Genomic DNA, 17987 nt, shown 5'->3' with positions numbered 1-17987 from the left:
TTGAGCAGCAGCCTCTATTTCATTCTCTCCTGGCTCAGCTCCTGGAAGGACTTAGGTGTCTGAAGGCAGGGTGTCTCTTTGTTCTCGCCTTTCGATCTCGAAGATAGGATGCTTTGCTTCCAGGGGAAGAGGGCTTAGGCCAGAGGTCGGTCTTAACTTTGGGGGAGGGGGCTTGCTGATGAAGCAGGTTTCGGTGCTCTAGCACACTCTTGTCCAGGAGTCTGCATTTGAGCAGCACCCCGAGGTTTTCCTGACAGGGCAGAGCACACTGTGAGAAACACTGTCAGGCTCTAGAATGCAGACAGAGAGGGAACTAATGAACTTTTCACGGGGAAAGGAGTGAACATTTACTGTCTTATAAAAACAATCTTGTCAGAGATGTTTGCATAAAATATCTACAAATTTGTATAATCCTACGGATGTTATTGGCCTAATATATGAATACATGATTTTTTAAAATATTTTCAACTGATATAGTTTCCCATTTTATTTTTTCTAAATAAGTCCTTCAGAGGCTTATTACCATATTATTTAACTATATAAATATTTCAGGGTTTATTTGCCTGGCCCCCAGTTAGTGTATGAGTTACTTCAATATTTGCTAATATAAACAATGCTATAATTCTTCATCAGCTGTTGTCCTACTTTTCTATTTTAAAAGGAAGCGACATTCTCTAACTTCAAACTAAGCCTGGCTTTACTTTAAAGAATTGGGTATTACTTTAAAGTATTTGTTTTAATTTCTTGATTAAAAAAACAGGGATTTGGTCTTGCTGAGCCCTGCTTGTTCCTCACAGCTTGGAACGAAGCTTTCTGTCCTAATAGAGTAGAACTGAGATGGGCGGTTCAGCTAAGAAAGGAGAAGTGCCCTTACGGTTATAGCATTAATAACTGACATGATCTTGAGTGGGGCAAATCTGGAAGTGATTGGTGGAGTTTCCAAGAGCAGTCTCCCATTCCTAGCCAGATAAGTGGGCCCTGGTATTTTCAACCCACAGATGATGCGACCTCTGCCACAAACGCCAATCAATGTGTTTCAAGAAATACTGCAAGCCCGGTGGTATTGGTGCATGCCTTTAATTCCAGCACGCAGGAGGCAGAGGCAGGCGTATCTCTGTGAGTTCGAGGCCAGCCTGGGCTACAGGGTGAGTTCCAGGAAAGGTGCCAAAGCTGCACAGAGAAACCCTGCCTCAGATAAACAAAAAACAAACACACAATCAAAAAGGAAATACTGCACATGATTAAAACCTGTTTTATCTTTAGAAATTTGGTAACAGGCAACTCAAGCTCTCTTAAGCACCATGTCTCCACCATTTCAACCAGGATGCTGCCAGCACTAGAGGTGAGAGGAAATACATGGTGGCTTCCTCGGGGCCTCACTGATCTAGCCTTTTCATTTTCAGTTTCTTCTTTCTTTTTTTCCACCCCTTTCTGTTCCCATCAACCCCCAATCCACCCCTCTTCCATTCCTGTTCAGGAAAGGGCAGGTCTCCCATGGACATCAACAAAACATGACACATCAAGTTGCAGTAAGACTAAGCATCTCCCATGTATAAAGGCTGGGCAAGGTGACCTAGTATGAGGAGTAGGGTCCCCAAAGCCTGTAAAAGAGTCAGAGACAGCCTGTGTTCCCACTGTTATGAGTCCCACAAGAAGACCAAGCTACACAACTGTAACATATATGCAGAGGGCCTAAGTCAGTCCCATGCAGGCTCCTTGGTAGTCAGTTCAGTCTCTGTGAACACCTATGGACCCAGGTTAGTTGATTCTGTGGGTTTTCTTTAGGTGTTCTTGACCCTTCTGGCTCCTACAATCTTTTCTCCCTCTCTTCTGCAGGATTCCCCAAGTTCCACCTAATGTTTGGCTGTAGGTCTCTGCATCTGTTTCCAACAGTTGCTGGATGAAGCCTCTCTGATGACAATTGGGCTAGATTATACTAATCTATGAGTAGAGCAGAATATCATTAGGCATCATTACATTGACATTTTTTTCTCCTGCAGTCATGTTTGGTTCTATCCTAGGTCTCTGGGTCATTCATCCTGTGGATCCTGGTATTTTTTCTTTTAAAAACGAAGGTATTGGTTTAAACAGTATTAAACCAGTGGGTCCATCCACAGCAAAGTGGGGCCTCTGGTTCCCAGGCCTTTTATTTACTTGCTTTTAGTGAACCACTGAGTAACAGTTAACCTTGTTGGTTGAGCAAATGTTTTCAAGACTTGCTATTCTCAAAGAGTCTGCATTTGGCGATGGAGATTAAAAATGAAGTAAAAATACTACATTTCCTATCCTAGACTTGTTCATAGATTTCCAGCAGAGAAACACACACACAATGAACAAAGAGACATTAGTAGCTATCAGATAATACACTGCAGAAATACACATAAGCCAGGGGACTTCTTAGAGCAATTCTAAGTGTTCAAGAATTAAGAACTATCCAAGCTTTCAGTCTATAAACATTGTTCTTAATTAGAAAGAGACATTACCCTAGATATTAAAATAAGAACATTTACATTATGTATTTCTCAGATGGCACATTGTGTGTTTGTATAAATACACAAGGAAATATTGATTGGGGGAATATGGCTGCACAGAAGCCATTCAGCACAGTCCCCACCGGAGAGATATGGGGCTGGAGCCTCAAAAGGAAGGGGATTGACCTAGGATCCCACAATGGCTTGAAGACAAGATGAGGACAGCAGCTCAGCCCTCTATACATAGCGGCCTGTCTCGTACCCCTCTGCACCTCCAGGTATTCATCATTGATGTTGACTTCCCAATAGGGATGGAACCCAACGAAGAGGTTAGAGTAGGGTGGTAGAGGGTTCACCTCTTAGTAGGTTCATGGGTGGAACCAGACAGAACACTAAAGATGGTGTGTTAGTTAGCTTTTGCATTGCTGTGCTCAGAACGTCTGATAGACACAACTTAAGTAAAGAAGATTTACTTGGGTTCACAGCTTAGGGCATTCAGACTATTATGGTGAAGTAAGCATGGAGGAACACCTAAGCTCATATCATGGTAGACCAAGAAACAGAGATTGACATGAAGTGTCCAGGGATAATATACTCCTGAAGATCTTCCTGGTAACCTACTTTCTCTCCCTAGGTCCCACATTCTGGAGTTGCCACAGCTTCCCAAAGTAGTACCCTCCAACCTTAGAATACATGAGATTATGGAGATATTTCATATTCAAATCGCAACAGAATAATTCAACAGAGAATAATAGTTTTGTATGACACGGAAACCATCAGCAATGATGACACAAAGAATCGGGGGGCTCTATAGTGTGTTGTGTGGAAGTGTGATGGGTGTGGAAGTGTGATTGGTGGAAGGGAGGGGTGGGCTCAATAGTAATAAAATAATACAAGGCCTGTTTGTTTAGACTCTTCATAGATAAGGACTTCATTTCCTCGGGCATTGGGTGGACACCTGTGGAATGAAGAACTTTTTTTTGTTTTGTTTTTCTAGACAGGGTTTCTCTGTGTAGCTTTGCACCTTTCCTGGAACTCACTCTGTAGCCCAGGCTGGCCTTGAACTCACAGAGATCTGTTTGCCTCTGCCTCCCGAGTGCTGGGATTAAAGGTGTGCACCACCACTGCCCGGCTGACAATGAGCTTCTTAAGGACCATTTTATCAGATGTTTCTTTGTGTGCCCCAGTGTGCTCCAAATTCCTGTCCAACAGTCAGGGGTACCTGAGGGAATGAGCCCTTCTAAACACATGGTACCCATTGTGTTCTTTCTTCTTTTACCCTCATGGATTGGGATGGATTTCCCATCAGGGCCAATTGTAGCCAAAGACCCAACTACTACTGACTTCTGTCAAGCAGGACACCAGTGGCTGGGCTCTTCTGTGGGTGGTCCTGCTGTCTTTCCTAAGGGAAGCATCTTCTGTTATTGCTTGCACTGAAGTAACCACATCCTGTGCCCTTGATGGTAGTATTACCAGAGCTTGATTGAACCTAGAGAACCCAGTTTGTGTTCTTCCCCAGCTGTGGCCCATCGGCCATGACTAGGCCATGCTTCCCAATTCTCTTTTCCAATGGAGAGTTCTCGCTCCTACAAGTGGATGCTAGGAGCTGCACCAAAGTGCACCCTCAAACCTAGGCTCCAGATATAAAACAGCCCTTAGGTATTTAGAAGAGCCTGCATACGTGCATGTTGTCACAATTTCCAAAAAAAAAAAAAAAAAGAAGAAGAAGCTTATGATTGGTAAACACAGATTTTTAGCAAATTCGATGGACTTCTTTTCAGTAGGAGCAGCTTTACAGAGGTACTCTCTGCATGTCACAGAATCTACTCATGGACACACAATCACATGACTTTTAGTGAATATATTGAGTTGTACAGCCACCACTGTAATCTAATTTGGGGATATTTCCATCATTTCTATGCTTCCTAATTCCCTCAAATTCATTTGGAGTCAACACCCATTCCTACCCTGGCCCTAGACCACCCATGGCCTATTTTCTCTCATTGTTGAGCTGCTTATTTTGGGTGTTTTATGTAAATAGAATGAGATGATCTGTGGCCTTTTGTGACTAGCTGAATATCTGTCGATTCTGCTGTATGTATCACTAACTTGATCCTTCTTTTTGGGGGTGGAGCGTTTCAAGACAGAGTTTCTCTGTGTAGCTTTGGTGCCTGTCCTGGATCTCACTCTGTAGACCAGGCTGGTCTCGAACTCACAGAGATCCACCTGGCTTTGCCTCCCGAGTGCTGGGATTAAAGGCATGCGCCACTACCGCCTGGCTAACTTGATCCTTCTTAATACCTATTCATACCATACTGCATAGATAGGCGACATTTCATTTCTGTGTTCATGGGCTTATGGGCACTTGTGTTAATCACACTTTGGAGCTGATGTAGATGTTTCTACTGTGAGCACTTATGCATAAGTCTTTGTGTAAGCTTATGTCTTTATTTGTCTTAGGTACATTTTTCAATTGGAATTGTTGGGGTTCTGGTAAATATATGTTTAATATTTGAAGAACCTGGCAAGCAATTTTCCAAAGTGGTTGAGTCATTGCCCACTCTCTCAGTAGTTTCTAATGGTTCTGGTTCATCAGCTCCTGGTCCACACATGCTGTCTATTGATTAGAGCTATAGTAGTGGTTGTGTAGTAGTGTCCCATTGTTGTGTTAAGTAAGCTTTTGTTCGGTACTTACAGCTTTCAATTTGACAGTGTGTCTGTGAATCATCCAAAGAGAATCATAAATAAAGGATCCAGTGTTTACCAAATTTATTTGCTCTTAGAATCCTTTTTACCTCACTTAAATGAATATGTTTAAGGCCTAATAGTGTTCGGCCTTCTGGGAAGAATTACATCATTTGTTTAGTATTGTTTTTAACTTCATTCTGAACAAGGGTCTATGGCACAATGATTCTGAGCCAAGCAACTAGATGAGGCTAACACTGTGAGAGTTAAAGAAAGATCAGCACTAGGAGGTTTGGAAACCTGTTTCTCTGTTCTTGGTTCCCTAGTTCAGCCCAGATGTGTCCAGATCTCACAGCTGGGCTCAAGCTGGGATCCTGGTTACATTTTAATTCCCAATGCGCAGATACCAATCATTACATTGCACAGATGACAGTAAGATGAGATTTGCATTGTTACACCTGTGCATGCTGGGAGCTGTGTGACCGAGGTTTTTGGATAGCTCACCAAATCCTCATGGTGACTTTCTGCATGGGTGCTATTAACAGATAGCACTGAGAGGCTATTAGGAGCTTCTACACAGGTAGCGAGAAACAGCAGCATCAGGGTTTGAATCTGGGTCTCCCAGACATCAGGACATTGAAATATATCCTACTACCATGGCAAAGAGGCAAATCAGGAAGATCCTTTGTTTGTCCCAATTTCAAGGTAATTAGAGTTCTGGAAATACTGGCAATCTACCTTTGACTGCTTAGAGTCATCACTGGTCCAGTCTCTTGGTCCTCTTTTCACCTACAGGGCACATTCGAATCATCCTATACATGTCTTCTGGCACATGTGTCTCCCTTGTTTCACTGTCCCTGTCCCAGATACTTGTGAAAAGCCAGGACTCACACCCCCACCAGTGAGATCCTCCCAGGCCTCCATTCTGCACACCCACTCCACTCATTTTCACAATCTTTATTGGCTCCTGATACTTATACAACATTCCCACTTGTGAGCAAAGCGCTGATTGGCCTCTTTCCACTCCATCAGTCTCCTACACTTCCCCATGTGGCTCCTCTGTGGCAGGCCAGCTGGCTTCTCACTGCCGTCCAAAAGGGAAGAGCTAGTCTCACTTCCATGCCCTTCTCTCCAGCTTCCAGTGCCTTCCTTGTGGTGCCCATGTCTCTCTGAGCCCTCTCTGCCTTTGGATGTCTCCCTACCTCTAGGATGCTATCTCAGCAGGTCCTAACCCACCGTGACCCTCCCTCCTCTGAATCCCCATAGAGAACCTTCTCATTGCCACTCTGGGTCACTTGTCTGGCTTCCTCAGGCCCAGTCTTGTTCTCTGTAAATGTGATGATTATGGGACTGACTCATACGGCTCTTTTGCTGCTCAGAGGATTGTAAAACATGTAAAAACACAATAAACTTAGCCCAGGGCCTGGCACAAAGCTATAAGGCAAGTATTAAATAAATGAAAATATATGACTGATAAGTAATTAAGATCATGTACCAGTTGCTTCTCTCGCTGCTGGAACAAAATTCCTGCCAAAAACAGAGAAGGAATGGTTTTTTAGGTTTTGTGTTTTTGTTTTTGGTTCACAGTTTGAAGGTCCAGTCCATCATGATGGTTCAAGATTGATGGTGGGAATGCAAAGCAGTTGGTCACATTGCCTCTGTAGTCAGGGAGCAGAGCACATGATGTTTTAGTCTGTCTGGAACTCCAGCCAATGGGATGCTGCCACCCTCCTCAGTTAAATCTGTCTCGAAACACCCTTAGCCATTCCCAGAGATGTCTCTCCTAAGAGATCCTAAATCTAGTCAAGTTGACAATGAAGACTGATCAGAATCTAAGTTTCATTTCTGAATGATGATCTGTGCTGTTCTAAGTTGACTTTCTCATAATGGCTTAACCCTCTTGAGAATGGGGTTAACTTGTGAACATTTACACAGAGCCTTAAGCATCGAAGATCCTGGGAAATACTTGGCAAAGGTGGGCAGAAAAACTCAAGTGTGGGAGTAGGATCCACTCTCCGTCATGATCAGTTCTACAGCCACCTGAGCATGGGGCCTCACCTTGTCTCCTTGGGTTTCAGTTTCTTTCTCTTTGCACAACCCCTAATGTTCTGTTTGAACTCAGCACCACCCTTAGTCCCTGGTACCGATTCTCTGTGTTCACTTGAGCATGCCCATTTATCCTCCTAGTCTTCTGTCTCTCCACCCATGACACAGAGAATCACATTGCATTCTTGGCCCTGAGCACAGACGAGGAATTATGAGAAATGACCTCTATAGTGCTTAGCCAATGGTTGCTCTTGTGGGTGTCTTTCCATTTCTATTTTGTTGATAAGCTTGTTGACCATGTTCTTTCAAGGGTTTACAGTAACAGATAATACAGATTTGGGGAATCAAATCAAAGAGATTTGTCACGACCCAGAGGCTCTTAGAAGTCTTAAATCAAGGTGTCAGCAGCTTGGTTCTTTCCAAGAGTTGTGAGGGAGACTGTTCCCAGCCTGTCTCACAACTGTTGGTGGCCTCAGGCCTGCTGTAGTGTGTAGATGACACTGTCCATGAATGTCCACATCATCTTCCCATCTTCCCTCCAACTCACCTTTCTCCACGTCCAGATTTGCTTTGTTCATAATGTCACAGTAGCTTTAGGCTCACCTGAAAGTCCTATTTTATCACTTCTATAAAACCCTGGTGGTGTGTGTGTGTGTGTGTGTGTGTGTGTGTGTGTGTGTGTGTGTGAATGCCGAGGCTAGAAAAAGTCAGTGGGTATCTTTCTCTCTGGCTGTCCCCCACTGATTTTGTTGAAACAGGATTTCTCACTAAAACTGGAGCTTACATCTCAGTTTAATTTTCAGCTAGGCTAAAGGCCAGCAAGTCCAAGAAGCCTCCTGTTTTCGGACACCTGCGAGCTTCCTGGGCATCTGAACTCACGACTTTATGCACCAGGCACTAACCCACTGATCTGTCTCCCAGTCTTGGACTCTATTCTTAATGAGATTACACTCTGAGATCCTGAGGGTCAGGGTTCAATTTACCTTTTGTGAAGGAAGCAATTTAATCCAGTGTTGCAAATGACTAATTGGTGTGTTCTCTAGAAAATATTCTGTTGCAAAATTAAATAAAATAACTTGGCATTTCCCAATGAGATAGAAGCATCAAGAAGTACTAAAAACTGCTTGGCAATGGGACCTCTTTGCATCGCTGCCCTTGACATTCACAGCCGTTCTACTAAGCCAGCTCACGTGAGTGCGGTTAGTTTTGACAAAGACCTGTTTCTTTCCACAAAGAAAGTCCCAGAATCTTCACACAAAGTGATATTTCCCACATATGTTTTTGGAATTGAAAATCTTTCGTTCCTGGCTTGTGACATTTTTGTGGGGCCTCCAGAATAGAAATAACCCAGCAGATCTCAGGCAGTTGGCATGCCTTTCCCGTGCGACAGCATGCTGCAAACGCCCCTACTGTTTATGTGTGATGTATTGTCCTCCTAGGGTTCCTAAATGCATGCAATAAAAACTGATTTAGCATATTGATCTGACACGATCCTGGCCAGCCTGGTCCAATAGAGGTTTATTTACTGGAGACAGTGAAAATTCGGCAGGAGTAGAGCGAGAGTCATCCTTTGAAGTGTTCTTTGCTAGCTCTAAGTCCGCTGGATTGGTAGTGGTACTGATGCAAAATGAAACATCCAGGTCTGATTTCCACACTGCAGTTCAGCATCTTTTGAGAAACAGGTTCTAGGATTCCATTTCTAATGAGCCACCTGGGTGGTTCTCATTCACTCTGCATTTGAGAACCAGTAGTCTCTGTCATTCTTCCAGAAAAACATGCATTATGTTGTTGGAGTTAGATGATTCCCAGAGCCAAAGTCTGTCCAAGGCTGAAGGTGGGGAGACCCAGGGGGCATGTGTGGGGCAAGGCTGAAGGTGGGGAGACCCAGGGGGCATGTGTGGGGCAGAGGGCCCAGAGATGGGCTGTGGGCAGGGGAGGAGTCTATCAGCTGTGGCAAAGACAAGTGTGTGCAACCTATTGTGAGGTGACATCTGCTGAACACGGGGAAGGCTGGTGGGTTCCAAGTGTGGAGGGAGACCCAGTAAGGGTTGACAGCTATGACTTTTGTTGGCAGGTGAGCTGAACATGAGGAATGGGTTTCTGTCAGCTACAATTCGAAGAAATCTTAATGTCTATCTCAGTCACAAAATGTGGCTCCTGGGCACAGCTGGAGTAGACAATGGCTGAGGAAGGGATCCAGCCTGTGCCGCTGAGGGTCTGCTCAGTGAGGTGGGGCCATGGGCCTACTTGGGGAGCTATGTGAAAATTCACATTTCTGATGTTCAGTTGGCCTTTCTATGAGCTCTAGAGACTGCATTTTCAGAGTTCCCATGTGATCTAACATGTCAGTCATCCAGGATGGCATTTGGGACCCAGGCTGTAAAGAACTGTGGACCTTGCAGAATTCTAGCTTTGTGAAACCCTTGTTCTGTTGATAACCTTCTCTGAGGCACACTTGCTTTACCCATTAGATGAAATCTTCCTTCCTCCACACTCTTTCTTCCTCCCCTCCTCTCCCCTGCCTTTCTTTCCTTACATTTCCTTGCCTCCACTGCTTCTCAGGATGTAGCTCATTTTCAGGCCACATTTGGGCACATGGTAAACATCATTCAATGATGGCTCAAATCTTGTGAGACTTGATGTTCTAGAAGAATCTTGGACATTGTATTCAACAGAGGGACCCAGTGATTAGAACTGGGTTATAAGACAGTGCCTTGGCCCTAGACAATGCTGCTTCCTGGTTTTTCAGAACTAGAACTAGGAAAATAATATTACCTGAAATGATATTGATATTGAGGCTGGGTGCTTGGAATATAATCTTATGCATTGAGTACTATTGTCCTTGCTTTACACATGAGAGCACTGAGGCTTGGAAGGAGGTGTGTATGTTATTGCCTGTGTGGTGTATCAGAGTCATGAAAATCCAGGAAACATAGATCTGGGTCTCAGACCCTCTGTTCTTATCATTTGAGCCAAGTACAAGGTCAGAGTGGCCCTTGAGCCACAATGCTGATCTCAAAAGCAAGATGGGCCTCAGAGAAAGCTATTTAGGGTATTTCTGTGCTCTACATTTCTAGCTGTAAAATGGTACAGTTACTTCATAATGGAGTTGGAAAAGCATGCAGAAATTGACCTGTAGCATACTTCCACTGTTGCCAAAAGCTTGACAAGTTCAACAGAAACCCATAACACAGAATTGCCTCCTACAGGAAATCCCTTGACCACTTCCTATTGCATTCCTGTGTGAGATCTGACCTTTGACCTTCACCCGGTTCTTCAGAACTCAAAGGGCTCTCTGCCCAGGACTTCCTTCACCAGCCTCACTGATTCAATCCTCATTTAGCTTATATGGTTGATTTAAATATCTGACCAAGATCTACTTTGCCTTACATGCAAAGTATGGTTATTAGTAAATACATTCATTTAACTCAGAGATGATGTCCGAATCTCAGCCTTTTGTAACTGTTCCCTTTCCTGTCTCTATTCCCAGGGCATAACCTTCAGTAGAAGGACAAATCATCACAGCCAGTAAGCTGCCAAGTGCTGCCCCCACCTTGTCAAAGAGAGCAGCTGGACCCATTTTTAATCAGCACCTCCCAGCACAAGCCTCTGGGTCACTGAAGAAGAACAGGCCAGAGTTTGAAACTTTCCAAAGATATTTAACACAAATTGAGTGCAAAAGGCCACTTAGCTTGTCTTTGTATGAATCTAGTTGATTTGAGAAACAAATTAAAAAGGTACGACTTTCATTGATGTTTCACATGGACATACTCTACATTTCAACCATATTGTAGATGATCGTTATTGGAAGAGCCCAAGCATTTATCACAGAGCAAGAGATATAGCTTGAGAGGTTATCAGACAATCCCAGAACCAAAGAATGGATGACTACAGGTATCGGGATAACTATGAGGGCTATGCCCCCAGTGATGGCTACTACCGGGGCAATGAGTCAAACCCAGAAGAAGATGCACAGAGCGATGTTACAGAAGGCCATGATGAGGAAGATGAGATCTATGAGGGCGAGTACCAGGGCATCCCTCATCCGGATGATGTCAAGTCCAAGCAGACTAAGATGGCACCCTCCAGAGCAGACGGTCTTCGGGGCCAGGCAGACATGATGGCTGAGAGGATGGAAGATGAGGAGCAGTTGGCCCACCAATATGAGACCATCATTGATGAGTGTGGCCATGGGCGTTTCCAGTGGACCCTCTTTTTTGTCTTGGGTTTGGCCTTGATGGCTGATGGAGTGGAAGTGTTCGTGGTGAGCTTTGCCCTGCCCAGTGCAGAGAAAGACATGTGTCTGTCCAGTTCCAAGAAAGGAATGCTTGGTAAGTAGAAACTTCCAAAGGTCATTTTCCTTGTGACATCCAGTAGATGAAAGTAAAGGAGAATACATACAGATATACATATTTCATTATATATGCATGTATGTATACACACACACATACACATAATATATAGCCTGTCAGTTAGACACCTTACATATGCCATGGTGTCCTGCAAAGTTATAATTTTATAATCATTTACCATTCAGGTGTTATTGTCTTATAGAAATAATCAATTGATTGGCTCAAACTTGTATAGCTAGTATCAGAGCTTGCTTTCCTATTCAGATCTGTTTGGTTCTTAGCTCTCTTTTTGATCTCCAAATCTTGTTTTCTTGAATGACAGACTATTCCCCTATTAATCTATCTTCCATATTCAAGTAACAATACATTTTGGAAAGGGTATGTCAGAGGTCTCTTCCATCATTCCTTCTTTATGTGTCTTCCCAGAACCCAATGGCATCTGCTCCCAGCTTCTTTTGTACTAAAAGTTAGTGGCTGAGTGCCCATGTGCCTTGGATAACTAATGAGCTTGAGCATGCCCACAGAGTCCCCATAGGCAGTTGAGAATCATGGTGTGAAACACAGATGGATTCTGAAGGATGGAGGACCAGCTTGCAAGTCAGTTAGCAGACCAGCACAGTCAGAGCCAAGTCTCAGCCATCAGAGCTTGAGGCAGAGAAGATTGTGTGAAGCTGGAGAGAGGATGGGCACAAATGGTGTGGAATAGAAGAGATTCATCATAATATAGCTAATGGCTTGTTTCGATCCCCAAATGTCCTGAAAACATATCTACTCTCTACGTTTAGTGACCATATAGAGCCCAGGAAACATGCAGCTATTGAGAACTTACTGTGAATCTGGTTCTCAATCAAGATGAAAAATACTTATGGCCCTCAGGAGTTCCAACTCTGTTCAGCCACCAAACTCATCAATTCAACAAATAGGTACATATTTTTGGTCTACAGTGTGCTAGTACCTGTGATACAGTCTTAAAAAATAGTTCTTGTTTCTTAATATATATATAAAGATAAGAAGGTCTTCATGGACACAGAAAAGACTTATTAACTTCAGGGATCAGCACTGGAATGTGCCTGTGTGATTTTAGACCTTGACTTTGGAGAAAGAGTTAGCAAACATTTCTGAAAAGACGGAGATAATAAACTTTTTCAAAGCCCAGATGGCCTCTGTCACAACGATCCAAATTCATCGCTGTAATCAAAATCATCTGGAGATAATGTATAAACAAATAGACATGATTGTGCTTCCATAAAACTGAGACTGTGCTCAGGAGGTGGAAGCCGGAGGACTGAGAACTTGAGGGTAGCCTGTGCTATTTAGTGAGACTATTCCCAAATCTGAAAAAAGTAAGAAAACACTTAGACAAGAGAGATATGAAGATTTGTCACTGAAAAACTCAATAACAGCAACAAAAGTCCAAAACTAGCCAAACAAAAAGAATTGTCTCTGGGCCATTAAACGTTTATGCTTGGTTATAATGCCATTTAAAATGATTAGAACTCCATCAGACATGACGAGGAAAATCAAAGGAGACTGAGTGTGTACAACAGTCAGTATGTCTCAAAGCAAAAAAGGCTGGGAAGTCACTCAGCTTTTAGAAGCCAGTAGAATTTTAGTATTTATTTATTTATTTATTTATTTATTTATTTATTTATTTATTTATTTATTTATTTATTTATTTATTTACTTACTTACTTACTTATTTATTTATGTGCATATGTGTGTCCATCCGTACACTCACATACACACTATCCAACCTTCAATGTTGAACAGTATATTTTTAATAATTTATTTATTTGTATTTTATGTTCATGGTGTTTTGCTTGCCTGTGTATCTGTGTGAGGGTGTCAAATCTCCTAGAACTGGATTTACAGACAGTTATGAGCTGCCATGTGGGTGCTGGAGATTGAACCTGGGTCCTCTGGAAGAGTAGCCAGTGCTCTTAACTGCTGAAGCGTCTCTCCAGCCCAGAATAGTAGATATTTTAAAAGGGCAAACAAAAGAACAAAATTCCAAGCTGAAACCAATCCATCTCTAACTGACTTAACCATTTTGAAGTCATAACTTGTTTTGTGCTGTTCCCAAATGAAACCCAAGTCCCGGTTTATTCTGGCAACGTCAATAATGGTTTAATGCCTATCAGTCCCTCTGGCACCACAGTGCCTAGCAACCCCATTAGCAAAACTGCTATATTGTGGCAGCTCCAGCCTCTTCCAGGGCAAATGCTGAGGAAATGTAGTTATGATTTGGAGAACCCTCGCTGGTGTAATTTTGCCCCATGTTTACCAAGAAGATGCTATGAGTCAAACTGAGAAGGGCACATAGACCCTGAGCAGAGATTCCCATAGGAGACCTCCTGTGTGGCCAAGAAAATGTAAGACTTAGACGTGAATCCAAGCAGGGAGATGGCTGAGAGTCTCAAGTCGTCTTTGAGGATGGCCACATGTAGAAATAGATTCAGAGATCCTTATCTAAGGAAGTGCCAAGCAGGGCATGATGGCAAGACTTTCTGACTTTGAAGTCTGTGATGACTCTTTTGTACCACCCTGCCTTTTTCTTATGCATGAGTTGTGGAGGGAAAAAAAGCCATGTCCTGGAGCAGGCTTCTCTCCATGTGGGATCATGCTACAGTGGATAATAAGTCCTGGAGTTTGACCACGAGTTTGGCAGCTAGCTATATCATTATCAGTCTGTGACCTCAGGCAGCTTCCAACTCCCTTAGCTCAGTTTTCCTGGGGAGTAAGTAAGGATAAGGACACATTTGCTATGAGGACTGAGATAATGCAGACAAAGCCACAGTAGGGACGCCTTCTGAACAACTCAGCCCCCTGCTTTGTGCCCTGCCGCCATCCTGCCAGCATTTGCCTGGATTCTGATTGCAGGGACATAATGGGGCAGGCTGGAAGTCAGGGCCAGGTTGCTTGGTTTGAAGTCACATTGTGCTGGCTCTTGGTGGGGCAAGTTACTCGGCTGCTTTGTGTCCCGGCTCTCTCCTCTGTAAAATGTGTTTGATGGTGATGCCTGTTCCATAGGATTTCTGTGAAGATGGACTGAATCCAGCTGTACTGAATTTAATGCAGTTAACTTGGCTGGCTTATTATCTGCACCTCACAGGTGCTCAAGATATCTTTATTGCTTTTGATTGAAATTATTATTATTAACCTGATTGTTTGATAGTGATGAGCCATCCACACCCAGGGCCATATTTGTCCTGATGACTTTGTACATATCCTTCAGCCAAAATGATGCCTAGTGGACTCTTAAGGTCAACTCGCTTGACCTTAGTGGGAAAAAGGCCTTTGTGTTCCAGTATTAACCCAGAGCTTCTACTCTCCTGATTCCATTCCGTTTTAAAAAGAAACTCTCTCAAATGAAGCCTCTCGCTTGACTCTCAGTGGCCCAAGAAAATAATACAGAGAACAACCCAGGTCTGACTCATAGATCATTCTTATTTTCTTTCTGGAAAGAAATAAATAAGTTCAGAAACAGTAAAGATTCTGTCTTGGTATCTTAGTTGTTTCTCTTGAACATTGTGCTTTAGTGAACTTGAACATCTGCTTCACTGGGTAGAAAGTAGGTTTAAGAACATACAGCCAGCATTGGAGGCTCAGCCATGCTTCTATCCAGTGGTGTTCACCTTAAAGACAAGGAAAATGCTTCTGCTTGTTAGTTAAGCATGTCCTTCATTCTTCTCCTTTTTTAAATTTTACATTTTTAATCCAAGTATTCAGAAGACATAGGCAGGTGGAGCTCTGTGAGTTCTGGGCCAGCCAGGGTTACATAGTAAAATTCTATTAAAAAATTAGATAGATAGATAAATGATACATAGATTAATAGATGATAGATAGATGATAAATAGATACACAGATAGACATATAGATGATAGACAGATGATAGATAGATGATAGATAGATAGATAGATAGATAGATAGATAGATAGGCAGATTGATAGATGATGGATAGATTGATAGATGATGGATGGATGGATAGATAGATGATGGATAGATAAATAGATAGATAGATAGATAGATAGATAGATAGATAGATAGATAGATAGACAGATAGATAGGTAGATAGATAGATAGATAGATAGATAGATAGATAGATAGATAGATAGATAGATAGATAGATTTTTCATAAAGTTACACCAGTTGGAATGGAAAGAGAGACCATTGTTCTGAGGTAATGTTCTGTCTGCTCTTAGTATGAGAGAAGAGAGGTCCTTTCTCTTATTCTTGACAGTGAGCGATGTCTCTGGTTGATGGTAACAGAAGAGGCAAAGTCCTTTCTCTCTCCTTCTTGCCTTTCCTCGGCATTCTGGCTACTCCATCTCCCTGTTTCATCTCAGGGTTCTCTGTCCTCATCTTGGTCCCTGCTGCTACAACTGTTCGAAAGACTGATGGAGAAGTGTAAACCACATTTTCTTCCATTCACTTGTTCATGTCTTTTAACTGTTAATTATCTGGCAGGAACACAAAATCCGTGTTCAAGTCCTCTGTATATCATTCTTCACTTCCATTCTCCTTGCCCTCAGGTGACATTGCTCCCAGGTGACAGTCCATCCTTGAGGGAAGTCTAGGCAGGAACTCAGGCAGGAACAGGAGCAGAGACCATGGAGGAACACTGCTCACTGGCTTGCTCCCAGGCTTCTGGTCAGCTGCCTTTCTTCTTTGTCCTTCATTCTTTTAAATATCTATTTCTTCTATTTTTCCATTTTTTTTGTGTGTGTGAGTGCACATGTGTGTGTAGGTTGCATATGCATGTGTGTGCCCATGCTTTTGGGGGCTCAGAATTGATGTGAGGTGTCTCCTTTGATCTCTCTCTACTTTACCTATTACAGAAGGGCCTCTTTCTAAACCTTGGAGCTCACCAATTCTGGCTAGTCTAGCTAGCCAACATGCCTTGGGGATCTCCTGTCTGTGCCTCCCAAGCACTGGGATTACAGGCAACTGCCCAGCTTTTAGTTGCTTTCTGGGGGTCTGAACTCCAGTCCACAAGCTTGGATGACAAGGCCATTACCCATTGGGCCATTGGCTCATCCCTTTTTTACTTTTTAAAAAAAGAGCTGGAGAGTTTGCTCAATGGGAAAGAGTAATGTTGCTTTGTAGGGAACCCAGGTTCAGTTCCCAGCATCTATGTGGCAGCTCACAATCATTTGCACCTCCATTTCCGGGGGATCTGACACCCTTTTCAGTCCTCTCTGGGCACCAAGGATGCAGGTGGTGCATTCATATACATGTAGACACAATACTCACGTATGGAAAAGGAAAACAGTCTCAAAAGTTTTATAAAAAGGGTTTGGCAATTTCACTCATCGAACCCAAGTACTAGAACACCATAAGCCCGTGTTCCACTCTGAGCTCCATCCTCGGCCCTTTTCTTTCTTTCTTTTCTAAATTAAAAAAAAAATTGGTAATAGGGTCTCATATAGCTCAGGATAGTTTGAAACTTGGCATATAGCCAAGGATAGCCTTGAATCCCTGATCCTTCTGCTTCTGCCTCCCAGACACAGAGATGATAGGCATGTGTCTCCATGCCTTGCCTTTGATTAATTAAAAATACTTTGTTTTTAATTATGTATGTGGGAGTGGGTATGCATACTTGACTGTGGAGGCCAGAAGAAAACATCAGATACTCTGGGGATGGAGTTACATGTGATTATGAGTTGCCCAATTTAAGTCCTGAGAACCGAAAACCAATTCTGTGGAAGAATACCAAGTGCTCTTAATCACTGAGCCATATCCCCCTCTACTTTATTCATTAAAAACTTGTTGAACATTAACATGTGCCTGCTGCATCTCTGTTCGACAGAAACACAAGGCAGACCAAGTGTTAGCATCCAGAGTGTTTTATTCTCATAACAGAAAACAGAACATTTGTGAAATACAGACCAACAGTTCAGTGCAATCGTGCAGTGCGGTGTTCACAGGTGTCACCTTTATCAGACAGGAAAGAAACAAAGGCAGTGGGAGGGGGTGAGGCTGAGGGAAAGATGCTTTGCACTGAGGGGCCTCGTTTCTACTGGTGTCGCTCTGCTCTGGGATGGTTCTGTGACCTTGGGCTCACCGGAAGTTTTCCTTCTGAAACATTATGATGTTAGGTGACTGATGGATGGAGCTAATCTCTCTCTCTCTCTCTCTCTCTCTCTCTCTCTCTCTCTCTCTCTCTCTCTCTCTCTCTCTCTCTCTCTCTCGTGTGTGTGTATGCCATAAAGCATGTGCAGGGGTCAGATGAGAACTTACAGTTCTTCTCCTCCACCATGTGGGTCCTGCAGACTGAACCCAGGTCATCAGGATTGGTGGCAAGTGCCTGTACTGTGAGCCATCTTACTGGCCCCTTTTTACTTTGACTTTATCTTTTCCATCCTTTTTGTTTTAACTTCCTTTAGAAGATAGTTGCTCATTTTCTTATAGTTAGGGGAAACAAAAACATCCT

At 43.1% G+C, this 17987-nt stretch overlaps 1 protein-coding gene across 4 annotated transcripts in view; it reads left to right on the top strand.

The window, feature by feature from the left end:
• Positions 1-17987, top strand: part of Sv2b (synaptic vesicle glycoprotein 2B) — a 190296-nt gene that overhangs the window by 105837 nt on the left and 66472 nt on the right. For 3 of the 4 annotated variants that reach the window (XM_076545192.1, XM_015996650.3, XM_006970049.4), the window contains exon 2: positions 10693-11533. In XM_076545192.1, coding sequence (XP_076401307.1) covers positions 11083-11533 — 451 coding nt within the window. In that variant the 5' untranslated portion in view covers positions 10693-11082. Of the gene's footprint in view, positions 1-10692; positions 11534-17987 lie in introns of those variants that run through there. The other variant, XM_076545196.1, reaches the window with a different exon arrangement.

This window comes from Peromyscus maniculatus, chromosome 1 (genome assembly GCF_049852395.1).
Source record: "Peromyscus maniculatus bairdii isolate BWxNUB_F1_BW_parent chromosome 1, HU_Pman_BW_mat_3.1, whole genome shotgun sequence".
Lineage (NCBI taxonomy): Eukaryota > Metazoa > Chordata > Mammalia > Rodentia > Cricetidae > Peromyscus > Peromyscus maniculatus.
This window is presented reverse-complemented; position numbering and strand designations above follow the sequence as displayed.